This window comes from Apteryx mantelli, chromosome 1 (assembly GCF_036417845.1).
Source record: "Apteryx mantelli isolate bAptMan1 chromosome 1, bAptMan1.hap1, whole genome shotgun sequence".
In the NCBI taxonomy this organism is placed as follows: Eukaryota; Metazoa; Chordata; class Aves; order Apterygiformes; family Apterygidae; genus Apteryx; species Apteryx mantelli.
The window spans coordinates 80,810,745-80,830,921 of NC_089978.1; the positions used below are offsets into that span (position 1 = coordinate 80,810,745).

The 20,177-nt window shown below is 36.4% G+C and overlaps 1 protein-coding gene across 3 annotated transcripts in view; it reads right to left on the reverse strand.

Moving 5' to 3' along the window:
* Window positions 1–1,880: 1,880 nt before the first annotated feature.
* Window positions 1,881–20,177, reverse strand: part of PUDP (pseudouridine 5'-phosphatase) — a 79,762-nt gene continuing 61,465 nt past the window's right edge. For all 3 annotated transcript variants that reach the window (XM_067296282.1, XM_013951008.2, XM_067296301.1), the window contains exon 4: window positions 1,881–2,567. In XM_067296282.1, coding sequence (XP_067152383.1) covers window positions 2,391–2,567 — 177 coding nt within the window. In that variant the 3' untranslated portion in view covers window positions 1,881–2,390. The remainder of the gene's footprint in view (window positions 2,568–20,177) is intronic.

Sequence of the window (20,177 nt, forward strand, 5' to 3'; positions counted from 1 at the left end):
ATATTTGCTATTAGTGTCTCCGCATCTTTAAAAAGCAAATGCAAGACTTTGATGGTGGTTCCTTGAAAGCACACTGTAAATGAGACGTGCTTCATTTTTATTTTTTTGTAAAACTCCCAAGTTAAAGTAAATATATGCCAAACTTTGAAAAAGTTACTAATTACAACTTACTAGAGCTTGTTCTACCTAGTAACTTCCCTGCTGGAATTCAGTAATTACAAACGAAGGGGATTCCAACAGGCACCTGTTTTACACTTGAAAGCTCAGAATTATTGCTCTACAGTAGCACTTTGTGTTACGTTACATAAGTCAAGGAAGAAATTACGTAGCAACATATCTTGACTGGAAAAAACAGAAATGGAATTTATAGCGGATGGGATGTTTTTCTACCGCTGTATGAATACTGGGACTACAACCTCCATGGACTTAAAGAAATTATATAATATACAAAATAACTACACAGAAACAATATTTACACTTTCAAAAAAAAATGCTGTCAGATTTTTGGATAAAAAGCATTAAACTGCAAACTATTATATTGTACATGCTAAAAATCTTCTCATACCATATAGATCATATTCGGCTGACAGGAGGGAATAAAATTTTCTTAATTTTTTGAGGTAGGAATAGACTACAATAACAGAAAACAGTAACAGTCTACTTCTAAGATGAAAAAGTAATTTTTTTTTTAATTTATTCTTGGAGGAAAAAATACCACAAGGAAACTCATCCAGAATATTGAAGCATCTAAGATTCATTTATTTTTGCTCCTGATTGAAACAACCTTCCACCTAAAATAGTAAACACCAGAAATGCCTGAAAATGATTTTACCTGGAAATTAAAGAATTAATGGAGTTATTATATGGTATCTTACAGTAGCTCGATCTTAAAAAGCATGGATACCGGCCACTTGACCCTTCTCATACATAATTTATCTCTTGTGAGGATGACCATAGATAAACACACAATATTAAAAAAAAAACTACAAAGAGTTCAGAGAAGTCTTCTCACAATAAATAGAAAATCTCTTATTTGACATAACATCACACTCATTATGGAGGCAGATATTTTACTGCAATTTTGGTGTACCTTGTAGCCACTCAATTAGAAATTTAGCTTTTAAATGTTGAATGTTTCCATTAATTTTATACAACTGACATAAACTCTGCACAGTATAGCTTTTTTAGATCTAAGGATTGAGGTAAAATCGTCAGGGATATCCAAGTGACAAAAAAAAAGTAAAACATTATTTTCACCATACAATACATATATATATATATATATGTGGATTCCACCAAAATCTATCAACGTCTAGTATTTTCTAAAAAGACCCTCACCCTTGTCCTGATGAGCTGCCAGAAACAGACAGAGGTAAGAAAGAAAGGTTACAAAATAAAATTTTTGTGGAAATTATGGTAGCTGGGCAAAATAAATTTAAGGAATTTAAATAAACTATAATTCTTGCTAAAAACAGACAGCAAAACTGTCTATAGGGAATTTTGCATGAAAAAGGCTTGAGAAAATGATAAGAATGAAATACTAAGGATGACCCAGAAAAGGAACTTGAATGTCAGGGAGTTAAAGCTTTATCAGAAACTTCATCAGAATGAAAACAGGGAGACAAGATGGATTCATTTCACAGGAATGAAATGCAACATGGCAAAATGGAAAATAAGAACACAAAGAGAGCACAGAATGCAAAGTACTTTGGGTAAAGTGTAGGATCGCATAACCTTGTATAGCTCCTTGCAGGCATTCACCATGTCACAAAAAATAAGCACAGAATTACAGAATAATGTAGGTTTTAAGGGGCCTCTGGAAGTCACCTCGTTCAACCCCCAACAAGAAAATGAAACAAGAAAACACAGAAAGTACAACAAAATAATTGCAAAAAAAAAAAAAAGAGAGAAGGGGATACAAGAGGGAATACATGGTCAAGTATAGGAAGAGGAAAAGGATAAACATGTTGATAGCAATAACTGGATCAAAAACTATGTAATGGGACAACAGCCAGCCCAGAACAGATTTCTGGTTAAGAGCTAAACAAGTCATTCAAGTGGAAACAGAACAGGAAGCTTCAAGTGCAGTTTCAATAAATTGTCTAAATAGTTTCATAGCATTCCGAGAAAACATTATGACGTGCATAGAACAAAGCTGGATTCACTTCACAAGAAGAAATGCTGCTTTAACTTAGCATTCATCATGGAGGACAAATGATAAACATTCCAGTCAACTTTAACAGTAGTGTGGAAGACTTGGTGTTAACAGTATTTCTGTGCTCTAGTTTTGAGGACTGGAAGGAAAGGTTCAAAACAATCATAAAATCTTAACAAGATTTCATTCCACTTTCCCGATCTCCAGTCAACTGCATGTTCATAGACTTTAGGCATTAATCATATGCTGGTAAACCGAACAGTTCTGGTTTGAAGTCCTCCATAGAGTTCAGCACTAGAGTTGCTTCCTTTTTAAGATCTGGATTTAAATTTTCATCTGGAATCATAACCACTTGCATTCCTGCTGCCAGTGCTCCTTTGACTCCAAGTGGTGAATCTTCAAACACAAGACACTGGGAAACAAGGAGGTGAGGGGAATGAAGAGAAAGAAGAATAGTGTTACTACAAACTTTTTATTGTTTGTTTTACCAAAGAGAGAATGATCCTGCATACAACTTAGCAGGAGAGCTAAATTCAATTCCTGGCTCAGACACCCCTAATTAGAACAAGCGTAAACCTCTCAATTTGAACATCTGCATGGTAATTAACCTTAAATTCATTTCACTTCAAAAAAGCATCTACCCATATATTTAAATCCCAACAACTGGTTACCCAGATGCTCCTAAGTGATTTGTTTTATCCGGATGGGTTTAAACACAAGCTTAAAATAAAGTTAAGCATGTGCTTAAATACCTTGATAAGAAGGCAATTTAACCCTTCCAGACCAATTTTACAACTTGTAAAATGGCAAAAGCAGTGCCTTCACTTAAGGTGTGACATTTCTTATATACATTAGAGGGAACAAGACTACAATATCTAGGTCAATATTAGGATTTAGGGAGAATGTAGAAAGTAAGACAGAAGTTAATTGTCAGAATAGTGCTGTTAAATTCATGTACTGCTTGCTTAATTTCTTCCAAAGTAATGGGGACAAAGAAAATCAAAAAAGAAAATCAAAAGCAATTACACCGCAAGGCTACTCTTAGAGATAAGACAGTTTAGTCAGTAAAAATTCCATGTCCTACATAGTCATAATCATTTGAAATCTCAGTTTGGAAGCAGGTTTTTTTTTTTTAATTAATGTAGTATTTATGTGAATTTTGTAGTTTAACATTATAATATAGAATAATAAATATACAACATAGTATAGCCATTTAATTTTCAAAATACTATTTTGTTAAAAATTCCATTCTTTTTCAGTCTTTCAGCATTTAATACTAATGTGGATAAATTATTGTAGTTTTTGATTACAGAATTAGAAATTGTTTTTCTGACACAAAGAGTTAAAATTAATAATCTATTTAAAAGTCTTTATGTAAAGATACTTTCACTATTCTGGTTTGATGACAATAGTAAATGTAAAAATTGAAATGTTATAAATCAAACCAAAATAGCGGAGGTGTGTTATCCTACCACTTTATACCTATATGGTACACACTATTTGTGTAGGTATACATTTATAACAAATACATAAAGGCTGGAAAAACTTTGACAAAAATAATCAAAGGTATACTTAGGTATCTTTTAGGGCTACAAATTCCACATATTTACACGAAAAAACTATTTATGGATGCTTTAGGGAAACAATCATGAGCTCAGTCAACTACTTAATAAACTTTAGCAGATACAATAGGAAACATTTATTATACCAAAGGTAACCTATACCAAAGGTAAGGTTACAATCCCACCTTTAGTATATGTTTGATTTGCCTAATTCCTGGTGAGTTTAGGAAATCTGAAAAGCTCCTTTTAACATCTGGCTTACAGTTAGACTTGACCCATACTGCTTCTTTATCCTGCCCACTGCTGGAATATTTTATAGTGTAGCTAAGTGTTCAGATCTCAAAAATATAGAGAGACATGAACAACTAAAACGCTGAGAAAGTTCGTCTGTTTACCACCTCTCACCTTTTATGTATATATCTGCATAATACTTGGGCTTCTGCAATTGGGCTGTGTACCATTTTACAGAACTTAACTTTTCCATTTTTCTGTAGCTAAGGTACATTTCAGTAAAATACAAACATTTTCAAAATATTAAGTAGATTAACTTTATCGCATTGTAGAATAACATCCTAAGAATGCTTCCAAGGCTGTTATGCATTACCAGGGGAATACACTTAAGCAAACTACAAAGTACAGGCAGGTTTTGCCAATGGTATTTGAAATTAAGTTAACTTTTAAAAATTATTATTATTATTATTAAATGTTGGTAGCTAAGGCAAAAAAATCAAAAAATGAAATGACTTATTTAGTACCTCGGTACTTTTACAAAGATGTGACTGATGTAAGTGTTCTCTGTAAGGAGAAGGATAAAGAAATATAATGGAATTTTCTAATTTGCATATTTCAGATTGTGCTACAGTGGTAGAGTGAACTTTTTTTTTTTTTTAAATGGTCAGTAACCAGTAATGTTGAAGATAAAATTTTGCTTTTCAACATAAAGAGTAAGAAAGACATCATCAAACATGCATGGTAAGAAAATATAACATTGCTGAGGCAGCACAAGCTGAGGATCAAAGTAAATAAATGAAATAGGCCAAACAACCGAAGACAGCCACACATTGAAAACACAAGTTCCTAGAAATTTTACAAACACAAACAAATTTCAACTGGATTTTCAGCAACTTATACAAAATCAGGCAGACCATCTAGTCTGATCTTTTATTATAATATGAGATGAATCTTATGGAATTCATTCCTGTAGAAAATAAAGCATCTCTTCCTGACATTACACAGTCTGAAGTTTGAATTTTTGGTCATGTATAATCTGGAGCAACCTTTGGTATTGCCAAGCATCTGAAAATTCTGACCCACACTAAGTGGCTTCAAACACCTCTGCAGTTTTGACTGCAATTATTATCATTTTTATTAGCTGTGCTACTACGATTAATATTAAAATTATTAACACAAGTCATTTTGATAATTCAAAGCAGGTTTGAGATGGTTTGTACAATTTTCCCCCCACACTTCAGACAGTGCAACTTGGCTCTGCCTTATCACATGCCTCTCTCTTACACATTACGCCCTTTGCTACCGTCATTACTGATGTGTCAAATCCCTTCCTCCATACTCAAGATGAGTTTTCTTGTCCTTTTCTTCACAACACAATAGACATGGCAACTAATAGCCATGAGGGTAACAGCAATGAATTGCTAAACTTTGTTTAACTTTTGACTGAATCCCGATGTGAAGCAGTGGGAGAATATACAGCAGAATACTGCATCTTTTAGGTTCCCTAACACACAACTCTCACCAGGAAAGATTAGTGATGCACAAAGTTTACCTGCTTTGGCTGTGCTCTAAGAGAACCATGTTGCAACCTGTCAAAACTTTATTTCATTCAAAGAAAACATTTTGGCAAGACATATTTAATGGCTGCACTATGTACACATATTTATATTGCAGACTGTAGAACAGAAAGAAGGAATGTATCCTTTCTCCCTGTCTTCTTTTCTTTTTAAAATGTCTGTCAAGATCTCAACCTGGAGTCAGTCAAGGGAAAGTAAGAGGTGCCTTCTACCTTGCATTTAATAAAGTAAACCTTAATTAGTGATTTTTAGAGAGCAATGGAAGAAACTAATCTCTCTGGTGCTAATTTCCTTTATTCAGTCACTAAATTCCATTCCCCCCCCCCCCCCAGTTTGAACACTGGCATTTTCAATCTGTTGAATATTATCACTGCTACCAACTACAAGGACACATCCAGCTGATCCAGCTATCTGAACTGAAGCAGGGCCCTGCCTATTGGTTTTGTTCTTAACAACGCGTTGCTTTGTGACCTAAATCCCTAGTCTCTAGGCTCTCTGTGCATGCTGAAACCGTGAATGAAACCCCGACACGCTCTGCCTTTTAAAGAGTAAGCTTAAACGTTGCACAAACAGCATTATCAAGGCTTTTCAGAAACTTTTTCTAATCCACCTCGGACAAAGAAGTGTACTTCACCGTTCTGCCTCGGAAGACCTGACTGACTCCCGTGATGTCACCAAGCCTGCTGCAGGAGAGAAGCCAATGATTACGGAAGGCAATATGCATAATGAAAAGCTTAACTAATTCCCTGGAACTAGAAGCAATTAAAACTCTTAATTACCAAAGAAGCCAGGCAAATGACCCATAATTACAGTGGCTTTAATGTTACAGGAAATCAGTGTACTAGGTCTTCCTCCAGTCTTTCTTGCTACTGACACTTAATTGTCAACAGCACAGCAACATTTTTAATGGATGACAAAAGGTTTACAAAGGTCACATACAAAATGGATTTATTAACTTGGCTGCATAGAGATGTTAGAAACTGTCCACTGCCCTGGCCCACCCACATACTAAATTTAGAGATATGAAAGCAGCCAAGTTCTTCCCTGTTTTGCATAAATATTGCAACATCAGCATCACTCCAATTGAGAGAGACAGATGAGATGTATACAGACTTTAGCTGTGAGATTTTGGCATTATTTCTAAACCTTGTGGCACCAATCAATACTGCTACTATGAAATCTCTCAAAGAGTACTACTATGGTAGGACAATTTTTACTTTGGAATGAACTAGATGCTTAAAACAAAATAAGGTAATAAAGTACACTAATTTACATTTCACTCTACATGTCTATAAAAAAAAAATCATTTCACTTAAGAAAAAAAAAATACAGTTTTGATATTAAGACCTTGAAAAACATGTGCAGATAATATGAACGGGCCAGAGGTGAGGAACAGGGAATCCTTATCGAACAAATATCCTTGATCATATATGATATAATCATATCAATCCTAAAATAGAAGAAGAATGAAACTAAAGATGGTGTCATTTATACACAGGTGACTTGTTGGCAAATTAAACACTACCATCTATTTCTCTGTAAAGAATTCTGTATTTCAGTGAGAAAAATGTCCTGTTTGCAGGTTCTAGTCTCAATTTAGGCTCTTAATCTCATATAATTCAAAGTATTTGCAGATGCTGGGACTAAAACATGTATTTCAGCACTTTGCCTTTCAACCAGGGTCTTGCTGGTAAGAGTATCGAATATTTCATTTTATTTTGATAAAAAAGTGAGCAGAACAGGAACTGCGTACTTGTTAACTCCAACCTTCTCTTCCCTAAACATATTCTTTTAATTTATTATTATTACTTTGTATTTACTATATGCTCCATGGGAAATAGCTACTATGGAAATTGATGGGAAAACATTCAACTTCAGTTTTTATTTCTCCTGCTATCAGTTACTCTTATCTTGCCTTGTGGTCTGTTCAAACTGATACCAACATGGGTAAGTCTTTCACACTGGGAAAAATATACCTCAAAGATCTTCTATACTATTGAGGCTTAGACAGAGCTAAATTAACACTAGCCTGCCTTCTGAGGGCTTAATATGAGAATGACTCTCCCTGCATCCATAAAATCCATTTCAAAACCATTGCAGGTCTGGGGAAAAAATATACTCTGATTAAAAAGAAAAAAGAGGAAAAAAAGAAGATTAATAATTTAATTCCTGCTGAATCAAAGCAAAAGGGGAAAATAGTAGAATTTTGAGGCTTCAAAGTTTAGAAAGGAAAAATAACTAATGAAATTTCAAAACATCAGGTCACTTGCTAATCTAAATCCTAAATGGGAAGTAGCCTTACAGAAGTCCCATGAAAAGCTGGATAAAGTGGAAGAGATGAATTCTGCCTCATTAATCAAATAACAGATAAACTATTGATGCTGGTCGTCGAGTTCCCCCCCCCCCCCCCCGACATGGAACATACACAGATGACCATATGGCAGCCACATCTAGAAAAACATTTTAGAGCAACTGATTCATAGCCCTTTGGTTAGACCTTTGAGAGGTTATCCTATGTCCTTTCTTGACTTCTAAACAGGATTAGTCTCCTTCTGCGCTTAGTGATAAGGTACAGTAGAAGACTATTACATCTTCTGTCCTCAAATGACACAGAAACAAAAGGTATCAGAATGCAACATGTTACATTTGGTGCTTCTTATGGATTGCATCTTATACTTCCATAACTTCACTGTTTACCATCATAGATTATTCTCCTTCATTATCAAATCAATGGGGCAAAAAGATGACAAATGCTAGTTGTAAATTTACAGTCTGGAAATATTCGGTAACATTATATGGGAAACATTTCCTTCCATAACCTTCACCACATATTCTGCAGTTTCCCTTTAGAATACCTTGATTCAAAAGTTACTTGACTGGAAAAAAGTTTAGATAACATTATGGACACCAACAACTGTTTGGTTTTTTTTGTTGTTTGTTTGTTTCTTTTTTGGAGATCTCTGGAAGATCCTACTATTGTGCTAAATCTCAGAAGACTACTCACCTTATAACTTTACCTGTGTGCTTTCCCTTGGTTTTACAGGGTTTACTGGAGACATTCTAAATGCAAATATTGTAGCTTTCAAATACCTTTGTGTATCCACACCGCTAAGCCAAAAATATGTAGGTCCATTGTGATGTTATTTGCATTTATGTATACATGCACAATGCAGCCTTCTGCAAATAAGAATTTAATGCCTAATTCAAATCCTATCACATCATAAAAAAAAAAATAATAAAAATAAATAAAATAAAAATCCCCATTGACTTCAATGGACTTTGAAGTGAGCCCATAAAAGAGCCTCAGGAAGAAATCCACCAAGTACAGCTATCTCCGGATTTTGAAATCCTCGTGATTGTGGTTACCAAATTGCTTTCAGAACTGGGTTGTTCATCTCTAAAATGCTGTTGTTTAACTATTCAGGTCTTTCATTTTTAAAGGTAACTCACTGACTTTTCAATGCCAAACATGTATTTTTACTTTCTCCAGCTCATAGCCTGTGGTCATAATTCAAAACTAAGCAGCATCTAAGAAAGAAATTATTAGTCTGAAAGACAATACTACTGTAATTACACCTTTTGTTCAACAACTTTTAATTTTTTTCCTTGATGACTCAACTTTTTCTAACTTTTGGAAGAGCTCCGTTACTGATGAACTTTTACTAGTGTGAGTGATCTAGGGATTTTCGTGAACCACAGCATAATGCAGAACACAATGCAGATCCATCTACATCCTTTACTAAATGGTGGGAGGCTCAAAAAGTCTGTTTATGATTTATGTGAGGTGGTGGAAACTCGCAAAGAGAGGGAGAACACCACCACCACCTTCACTAATATGTCATAGCATAGCTGCTGCGCTATTGTTTAGGTTATTTGTGTTTTCTTTTTTCCCACTCTTTGATATACAAAATATCTAGGAACAAGAGAAAAATGGATTTCTGGGTGACCCATTTACCAGAAGACTGACTTAAATATTATTGACTACATGTATTTTAAGCAGCTACAGTATTTGCAATTTTGGCCTCCTACTGTTTTAACTGTCTGAAGAATCAACAAAAAACAATAATGAAATAATTTGATTAATGAATCTCTCCAATTTTTGGACTTCTGCTCCTTCCAGAAATAGTTGGGAAAAGTTTCAGTAGCAATAATGAATTACCCTACATTTTATTTTAAGGACATATGCCAATTTAACTAGCCATGGATAACAGAATCATATTAAATACATTGTTTAAGGAAGTTATGCAGCTTACAGACCCCCACATTAGTCCTATTAAGGAAAATGAGCAGTAAGCTAAGATGTTTTTAAATGCTATACAAATGAACAAACAAGCTGGGAACTTATTTGTAAGCAAATGAATTAAGCATACCAGTACCCAGAATACTAACTACCAGTCACCATTCTTTACGACTCAGAAATTCCTATTAAGAACTGTTTGGAAAATACATGCACAATTTTTTTTAATTCAGGTTTTTATTAACTTACTGCTAGGAGTGATAGTGCAGGTGTCAGTACAAGAATCAACTAGTTACCAGAAGAGGTACAAGTTTAAAACAAAAATCACAAGTAGGATTCCAAAGAAAAAAAAAAAGCAGTGTATTACATCTGCACATCTTAAATGCCCTTCAGTGGGTTGGTAAAGTACTCTGCATTTCTTGCATAAATGTCAGTTTATTTTAAGCACACATCAGCAGTTACTCTCTCACAAACCAGTTCATAGAACAGTATCCTAAGGTGGGCCAGAAGGAGTAAAACAGTTTGGAAGGGGAAGAACACGGAGAAATTTCGAGTTTCTTGCTTCTATTCAAGACTCAATCAAGTGAAAGAAAGTGCTTCTGTGACTGACAGCTGGACCCAGACACTGCGACTCTGTGAAGCACAGAGAAGGTCACATTTACATGCGGGGTTATTCTGATCATTCCGGATGGCTGGAGCATTCTCTTCATAGAGGATTGTGCGTTTAGAGGACAACACATTAAGAACTTTGTCAGGCATCTTGTGTTACGGGCCTCAAGAAATTCCCAGGCATTTCTGAAACAGTGTCCAATTATCTCAACAGCAGAAATCTAACTCAATCAACTGCAGCTTGGAATAGCAACAGAAGAGTATTGTTCGTTTATGGAGGACACAAGGCAAATACTCAAGATGCTCTGTATTGAGGGCTACTGATACTGTTTAACACATTTTTTAAATGTGTTACTTATCTCTAAAAGTAGCCTAATAAAGGAGTTCTGTGCAATGAAATAGTTAATCTGTGTTGCCTTCCCTTCCACATAAAAGTACACTTTATAAATGTACTAAAACCACTGAATTTTTGTGGCAAGTACAACACATACACGTAACTGCATCTTGAATGCCGAGCTCAGAATCATAGAATAATCTACACTGGAAGGGACCACTGGAGGTCATCTAGTCCTACCCCCTACTCAGAGCAGTTCCAGATAGAGCAGGCTGCTCAGGGCCTTGACCAGCTGAGTTTTTAGCACCTCCAAAGATGGAGGTTCCACACCCCTGCTCAGCAGCCTGTTCCCGTATTTCACCATCCTCATGGTGAAAACAGCTTTCCTAATATTCAACCAGAATCTCCTGTGTTCCAGCTCAGATCTGTTCCTTACTGTCCCTATCACTTTGCACCTTTGAGAAGAGTCTGACCTCATCTCCTCTATAAATTCTAATGATAACTGCAGACACGAGCAAGATCTCCCCACAGCCATCTCTTTCTAAGGCTGAACAAACCCAGTTCTCCCAGTCTCTCTTTGTATCTCATGTGCTTCAAGCCCCTAATCTTCCTGGTGGCCTTCCACTTGTGTACAGCTAGAGACAGACATATATGCACTACGCCTCATGAACAAACAGATCAGAGATACCAACCAGGTAAGATCAAAGCTGGAGCCATTTTGATGAATCCAAACTAAGTCTCACACTGAAGCTGGGAGTAGGTATCAAAAGCATTTCCTGAATAAACACAACAATCTTTTTGTCCCAGGGAATGTCTACAAGCTCACAGCCATGGCACAAACGGCTGACAATGACCAGGTACCCTGCTCATTTTCTGTAACTGCACATTGCTACTTGCAGGAGCTGCAGAATTTCTGACAGCTGATCCACACGGAGCTCTCCAGAAGAACTACACCTCATGCAGAATCAGATGGCTTCTCCAGAAAGAAGACACTCAGCTCAGCATGGGAAAATTACTCCTAACAAGGAGCAGACAAAGCACTACTTTGCACCTGTAACCCTCATATTCAGATACTTATTCAGATACATATTCAGGCATCTTTTTAACATGTGCATTTGGGACTTCTATTTGTTTATTTTTGCATTATTCCTATTGCAGAATTTCTGAATAAATAGTTGTGTTGGTTTTGTCTTAACAAGTATAGGAGAGCATTATATTCTGTCCTGACAGCTTTCAGTTTTATTACTGAAAAGCTTACTTATTTACCTTTTCTTTTTGTCTTTTAAAAACAACTGCTCTGCTATAGGGGATATTACATTCTTATTCTGCTTTACAGAGTACTTCCATTTCATTTCTCACTTCTTCCAGTTCAAAACCAGTGAGAAACTGTTAAAGCCTTATTTGTCGATGAAAATAATTTGACACTGTGGAAAAAAAAATCACATATGTATAGCAAACAATATCATTTTCAAAATAATTTACATCTTATTTAAAGTAAGGATAGTCTTTTTGTAATGCATGTGAAACCAAAGTGTTTTGTTTGTAAGTGGCAACATTCTATGGATGTAAACATGAAGGTAATACACAAATAAGAAAAGGAAAAAAAAAATCAAAAAGTATTCCAGAACAGGAACACAAATAAAACTATTTCCAAACAGCAAACAAGCTCGAGATTTGAAAGAGTAACATACCTGTTTGATGTGTGTTTTGGAAAAGATTTTCCTATCCAATTTTTTCAAGCTACATTTTTTTTTGGCAATAATCTCATTTTGTTTTATGATCTCTCCTTAAATAGTGTTTCCCCCCAAAAAGATGAGTTTGCATACTGAAATGTAAGCTGATTTAAACATCATCTGTAATGTTTAATTATTGTATCCTCTTTGACAGAAATTTTTAAAATGACCTGTGAGCACCACGCATGCTTCAAACAAAGTCATTTCCTAATTTCTTCAATAAAGAAAGAATGGTTGAAAAGAAGCATCCACCTTCAGACAGGCTCTCATTGGGTGTGGAGAAAGCCATGGAAAAAGGACTTTTTTTTCTTTCCAGTACAGCCTTCTCACTGAACTGTACACTACACAGTGCCACTGGTCTACAGTGAATCGGGGAGATGTAGCTGTCTTACATTTTAACTCTTTGTGCTCATGAAGAAAAACAATTTTCTTTCAAACTTCAAACAGCTTAAAGGATCTTTCAGAGAATATTGAAGCTCAACAGAATAAAGTTTCAAGCATGAAGCCAGAAACCAGCTAAGTGCAGCTCTGTCCATAAAATAAACAAAACACTAACAAAACTTTAATTACATTTATCTACATATTTCAACTATAGGAAATAAATAATTTTACTTATAATAAAAATAACAATTGCCTGTTCTGAATATAGATTTCAGAAGAGGAAGGAAGAAAACAAGGTACAAAAATAAACCAAGTTGAAAAAAATATGAACTCCCAACTTGTTTAATTTGGGTAAACACCTTAACTTTAAAGATCTGGTGGAAATTGGTATTTTTTTAACTTTTTAAAGAAGACACTAAGCCAATTTTAATGACACTGCTTGGAAGAATAATACATTAGCACTAGTTTCACAACAAACAACAGAATGAAACCAGGAAATTCAAAGCATATAATCCCCTACTCCAGTACTAACCAATCCCCAAACAACTCCTAAAATCTTAAAAATGCAGTAATATCTTGGAGAGAGTCACCTCTCATAAGAGGGTTAGAAAAATAAGATACGAAAAAGCTAAAGAAGAGGAATAACTTAAGAAGATAAAAACCACCCAGATGACATATTAGAGTCAGAAATAAACACACAATTTTAAAAAAGAAAAAGAGTTAACACAGTAAAGAGATATAAACCTGTAAAGTTCCAGAATATGAAACACAATGGTATGAAAACTCAACTCTGGGTCATTTGGGGGACATTTGCTAAAACAGATTTACTTCAATACTTTCTTTGGAAATTATTTATATTCACAGTTCTATTTCTACTAAAGTACTGACTTCCCAAAGAGTAATAGTAATAATAATAATAATAATAATAATTGTAAAAGTAGAGTGTTACATCTATGCAAAGGATAACATGTTTCAATTTAATATATTTACATCACATGCAATTAGATTAAACCCCATGTACATGATTAAAAGGAAGGTCAGCAAAGGCCCTTAGACAATTTTCTCCTGGTCAGATATCCTCAAAAGATTCCTAACTACTTCTTGGGAGGTAGCTTCAAAAGTAGCTAAGCCAACCTAATGGTTTGTTGCCAGCGAAAGGTAGAGATACTCCTTCCTTCCTTTTCGTTAATCCCTGTTAACAGATGTTTGTTTCAATCTTTTTTCTTGTGAGAGATGTTGTGCTTGTGTGCCCTTCTGTGTTTTTTCTCCTTGATCCTCCTGCCTCGATCCCCCTCCTGCCAGTGAGGGGGAAGTATGAGAGGAGGAGTGGAAAGATACCATGAGTCAATAGTTGGCTGCACAGCTGATGTTGGCAACAGGGTTTTGGTTTCTATGACCGTGGGACCCTACTTGAAGATCAACATCTGCTTGGGAGAGATGGGATCCACCTCACTAAGTGGGGCACAAGCATCTTTGCCAGCAGGCTGGCCAACCTGGTAAAGAGGACTTTAAACTAGGAAAGATGGGGGAAGAGGAGAGTTATAGGGACCATGCAGGCAGCAAAACAGGGCTTAAGTGGAGGTACCTCAAGCATTTGCATGCAGGCAAGGAAGTGCCTAAAAGACAACACTATGGGGAAAACTTCTTACAATCCTTCTGGGAAATCAGCACACACAGATGCCTCTCCGAAGCACCTGTACACAAATGGGGAATAAACAGGAGGAAATGGAGATCTGTGTGCAGCTGCAGGGCTCTGCATCTCTCATTGAGATTACAGAAACATGGTGGGATAGCTGGCATGACTGGAATGCTGCCATGGATGGCTACATGCTCTTTAGGAAGGACAGGCCAGGAAGGCAAGGTGGGGGAGTCACCCTTTATGTGAGAGAGCAACTGGAATGTATGGAGCTCTGCCTAAGGGTGGATGATGGGCTGACTGAGACCTTATGGGTAAGGATTAAGGGGCAGATTAACATGGGTGACACTGTTGTGGGTGTTTGCTGCAGGCCACCTGATCAAGAAGTAGATAAGGCCTTCTACAGACAGCTGAAAGTAGCCTCAAGTTCTCAGGCCCTGGTCCTTATGGGGGACTTTAACCATGTCGATATCTGCTGGAGGAACAACACAGCAAGGCACAAGCAATCCAGGAGGTTCCTGGAGAGCATCGATGACAACTTCCTGATACAGGTGATGGAAGGGTCAAGGAAAAGAGGTGCTCTGCTGGACCTTGTACTTATGAACAAGGAAGGGCTGGTTGGGGATGTGAAGATTGGAGGCAACCTTGGCTGCAGCAGTCTGTGACTCTGTTGAAACTGTTACTGTAAAGCTGCTGCTGTATTATTGTGCTGTTATGTTATGGCACACAGATGTGCATACATAATGTACATATACATGCACACACAAAGTAAACACGCTACATGAATCTCCTATGGACTTGCTACAAGGTGTCTTGTTTATACCTACTCTTCATTTTCCTATAGCTATTAAGATAATAAAATTTAGCTTATGTATGTACAAGTGGTAAGAAAAAGAAAAGGGAAAGTGTCTTCAGATTATTCAGGGGCACTGAACTCACAATAAAATGTTTTCTTTGGGGAAAACAAAGTATAACAATTATCATGAATATGTTTCTTAAGAGTACAGGATCAATTTGCTGTACTTTTCTGTTCAAAAAGTATGCAGTCACACCCAGTGGTGTAGAGACAAATGGCCCTGTAATGGAACTTCCTACATTTAAAGGTTAGAATGACAAATGTGCAAAAATAAAGACAAAATATATTGCTAAGTTGCCATTACAGAACCTATGATGAGGGGATAAACTGTTCCATTAGGAAAGTGGCTCAATCACCCCAATGCCCATATAAGCACACTGCATTTCTTCAGCTAAGTCAATAACAAATTCACTTCCCTATAAATTCTTGTGTGTCAGCCTAACTCTAAATATATGAATAAAACTACTGAAGTCAACTGCAATTTACATCAAGTTGCAGCTGATTAAGTATGCACCTGAATAAGGGTTTACATGATTACAACCAGCATTTGTTTTGTGGGAAAAGTTAAGTATTCTCTCCAAAGCCTTGCCAACTCCCCTTTTTTCCTTTTAAAAATCAAATTATGTCCATTTATATACTAGCATGACTACAGTGGCATACTGCAAACAGTGATTTCACACCATTCTAACCGTCATGACACATGAACTGAGAGGAACCACCCCTATTACAGCAACATGATCAGTCCTGAAATAGACACTGCCACAAGTATTGCCAAGAATCTGGATAAATCGACAGGCAGCTGAGTGGTATGAGCAGCATTTTGCTGATAACTTGGAAGCTTCAGCTCCCAGACAGAATATAAGGATTCCCAGGGGAAACCAGACTGCAGCAGGTATGTCAAGGTGACAAAGTATCACTGCCACACAATCCAGTCGAAGAAATGTTCTGGCTACTAGGGAAAAAAAAAGAAAAAAAAAAGAAAAAGAAAAGAGGAGGAGGACAGGTTGTCATTTCTTCCAATTGCATCTGATTAGAAGCGGTAGTGTTTTCTCTCTATCATATTTTAAAACTTTGCTAATTGATTTCAACTATTCTAATAAGATGCAGGTAAGGTTAATTACTGACTAGAAAAAATTTATAAGACAAATAAGACCTAAAGAATGAGGACTGAAATTTCTCTTGAAAACATTAAGATTATCTTGGGAATATATGTTTCTGGTCTACGGGTCTTGAAGGTGTAGCTAAACATATCTGCTTTTGTATTCTTCAAAGGTTTGTAAGCTCTTATCTTAGTAAGGAAAACAATGCAAGAAACAGCACTAAAACTTCTATTTTCTCTGTTGACCCTGCACCTGCAGATAAAACACTTCAATACTATCAAAGAACAGTCTCCTCAATGACAAAGTAAAGGAGTAAGAGTTTTATGGAATATAAAGAGATAATGTATTAAAACCAGAAAGAAACAATTATTCGTTCTAGAATTACATTTCTGATAATCTCAGCTAGGTAAAGGTTTAACCTGTTACCAAAAGAATCAAAGAGAATCTTTTTGAATCAAGTGACACTTCTATCATTCTGAGTTCCTTTAGATTTCCAGTATCTTATACATAGATGGAGAGCAAGAACTTTGCTCATGACACTAACTGCTTTTCTCAATCAGATATTCTTGTTGTGTTAAGCAGTGGCAGTTTCCCTTTACAAATCCACGTACTGCAGTGTGTCAACCAAGGCTTTCTTCATTCCAGTGTTATTCCCTACTTTCCTTAACCCCTAAAAGAGTTCTCCGCTCTGCTTTGGGTGCCTTCCTAACCACCCTTCTTGTAAAGAAGATGCAGAGCTTGGGTGGACAGTTTTTAATTAACGAAAAGCCTTCCTTCCAAATCTTTTATGGTTAAGAAAAATAATGTTACTAACAGTAAGCCCAAATAAGATTTATGGAACATTAGAAGTAAAAATTGTTTCTACAGAGAGACATATACACATTTTCATATATACAAATATATATGTATACACATATATATACACGCACATGATGTTAGGCCATGTGATGAAAAGCTCATCTCCACACATGCAAAGGAACACAGAGAGACAACAGCAGAAGAGGAAACCCAAATAATACCTGGCCCCGCTACTCCCAGGCCCATCACAGGAGAGACACCAGCCCAAGAAGGCTCAACAGTGGAGCCCTCTGTCCTGGCCCCTCCTGGGGCATCACAGGAGCCCCCATTCCCAGGGGCCAGGGGACACCCCCTGCCCTGCGAGGCAGGAGAAGCTCTCCCCAGGCACTGCATCGAATGTCTAAGCACGGTTACTGGAGGGATCCACATTGTGTACATGTGTATATTTTGCACTAATAGACCTTCATCCTCATCAGATAGGGGAACAGGATGAGGCCACAGGTGCTGTTTGTGTTTGTGTGGTGCTGTGCTTTTTGTTTGTGCTGTTCTATGTGGCTGGCCATGTGTATATGCCTATATGTATATTGTAAATGTGCGTTTGTTTGTGTGACTACTGGGAGTACATGCTCAGTCTCACTCCCAGTTGGACCTAGGGCCACAGAGCTGTAGCAGCCTCACCTCTGCTGGGTTATCAGGTTCAGCAGTTGCCTAAAAACACACACTTTAATATAAAAGGTATATATATTTTATGCTATATACTGAATGTATACATAAAAATATATGTTTTATATATCTAACAGCAAATGCAATAAAATGGCAATACAAATAATTCAGAAAGGGCTGGGGAGAAAAAGGCGTCTATGATACTTTGTAAGGACTGAAATGAAACCCCAAGGTGATGGGGATTTGGCAGGAACTAAAAATGCTGTTCTTCAATTCAGTATACAAGTACCACCAAGACAGCATCCAGCATTGTTGGGAGGGTATTAATAAACACAATTTAGAAATAGAATGCAAAATCTTAAGTTCTACATTATCTAATATTCTCAGTATTAGTAAGTTTTCATTGTCACTAAATGTTCAATGTAATTCAAACATATGCAGTGACACTTTGCCTGCCTGATTGATTTATAATTGAAAAATGCAATGGGTGAGCTCCCTGCTAAATTTCCTAACTGATTCAACAAAATAAGTAGTAATTCACATTCCATATTTCTGTGCAACAGTGCTGATTCATGCTAACATATCTCCAACATGACTGAATTCATGTATCAGACAAAGCATAGTGTATCAGACAAAGTATAGGTGATATTTGTACCAGTTGCCTGTTTCTTCTCCAAATGCTTCCATCCTAGAAACTCTTGCTGAATCTGAAGAGAGCATTCAGGAAAAATTAGGTAGATTTCTGCTTTCACTTTTGTTGTTTCAAGGGCCCTTCTGTAGTCTACTAAAATCTATATCTGAGCAATTAACTGAGGAATTGGAGGAATTACTTTGGACCCAAATAATTTTCCACACTTTTTAACTGATGATTGTATCAGTAGCCAAGCTCTAAATACTTTTACAGTGTTGCTTCCTGAGCCCTTTTTCTAAAGAAATCCTGGTCAGCTTTGTTGTTCCAGTTGGAATACAGGGCAGACCTGTTTCGTGTACCCGTGCATGGAAGCGACAAAACAAACGCCTCCACAGGATCAACACAGGTGAGAGTCTGAAAGTGGCAGATTTAAGCTCTCAAAACCTCATAAGATAATTGATACTAGCAAAAGCTTACAAACTCAACAGAAGGTTTTGCACTTCACTGTTTGTACCATGAACACGTGCACTTGTTGAAGAATGACAGTATTTTTAGCTTTTTGCCAATTAGGGTGATTTTTGTTTGTACGCGCCACAAAAAAAAAAAAAAAGCAAACTCTGCAAAAGATCCATAAATAAAGGCATTTGCAAATAAAATGAGACACACACTCAAGTGGAATAGTACTGAGACCTATGCTGTGTTTATAAAGAAATCAAAAAGGTGGGTTATTTTGTTTTGTTTTGTAAGGCAGCACGAGCTTTTAATATCTCTAGTCATTCAGACCATCGATTGAGATTTATTAACCTGTCAAACAAAAGCAATTTTACAACACATACAATTGAAGTTCATTCCAAAACATTTATTGCTCTGTAAACAGAAAACCCAGGATCTCCTTAAACAGTCTGTCCCTTTTTTCTCCTTGAATCAGAAGGGAAAGCATGTTAGACATAAGGAAATCCTAAGTGACACAGAAACAGAAAGGAAGAAGTATTCATGAACCTATATACATTTTTTAAGATATGAAAAGCATAAAGTTAAAACAGATTTTCATAGTGATTACCTCTATTAAGAAAAAAAAAATCTTTGGTGTCTATAACTTATGTCAACTCAAATAGGACACAGAAGCTTATGAGAAATGGTTTAGATTAAAGGTGGTCACAATACTGAGGAGAGAATGACCTCTGCCCCAGCAGGTGATGTAGAACACCCCCCACATTTGGACAATACTGATGGAAGGGGTAAGGGAGGCAGAAACAGGCTATAGTTCCTTGTTTACTTTGTGTAAGCTATGCAACTCCCTAACTGTAAGTTAAAGCTAAAACAAGTATTAGGTTTCTGTACATAAATCTTTAAACACAGAACAAAACTCCTCCTCCAAGGAAATCTAAGCAATTGTGGAAGGCTAGTTGGTTCATAACTTAAGTATATAACATATCTGTTGAGAAAAAGCTTGATTATGAATTTCTGTTACTATTTAGTATTCTAATTGCTAACACTTCTCAAATATGCAAGGAATATGTTTGAAAAGTTCACCATGCATTAGAATTATGAAAGAAGAAAACAGAAGAAGGATGTTAAAGAACTTCAGCAAGTGCAGCGGAGGGAGATCAAGTTGGGGGCTGAGGCACGTGACTTATGAGGAGATGCTAAGGGAACTGGGCTTGTTCAGCCCGG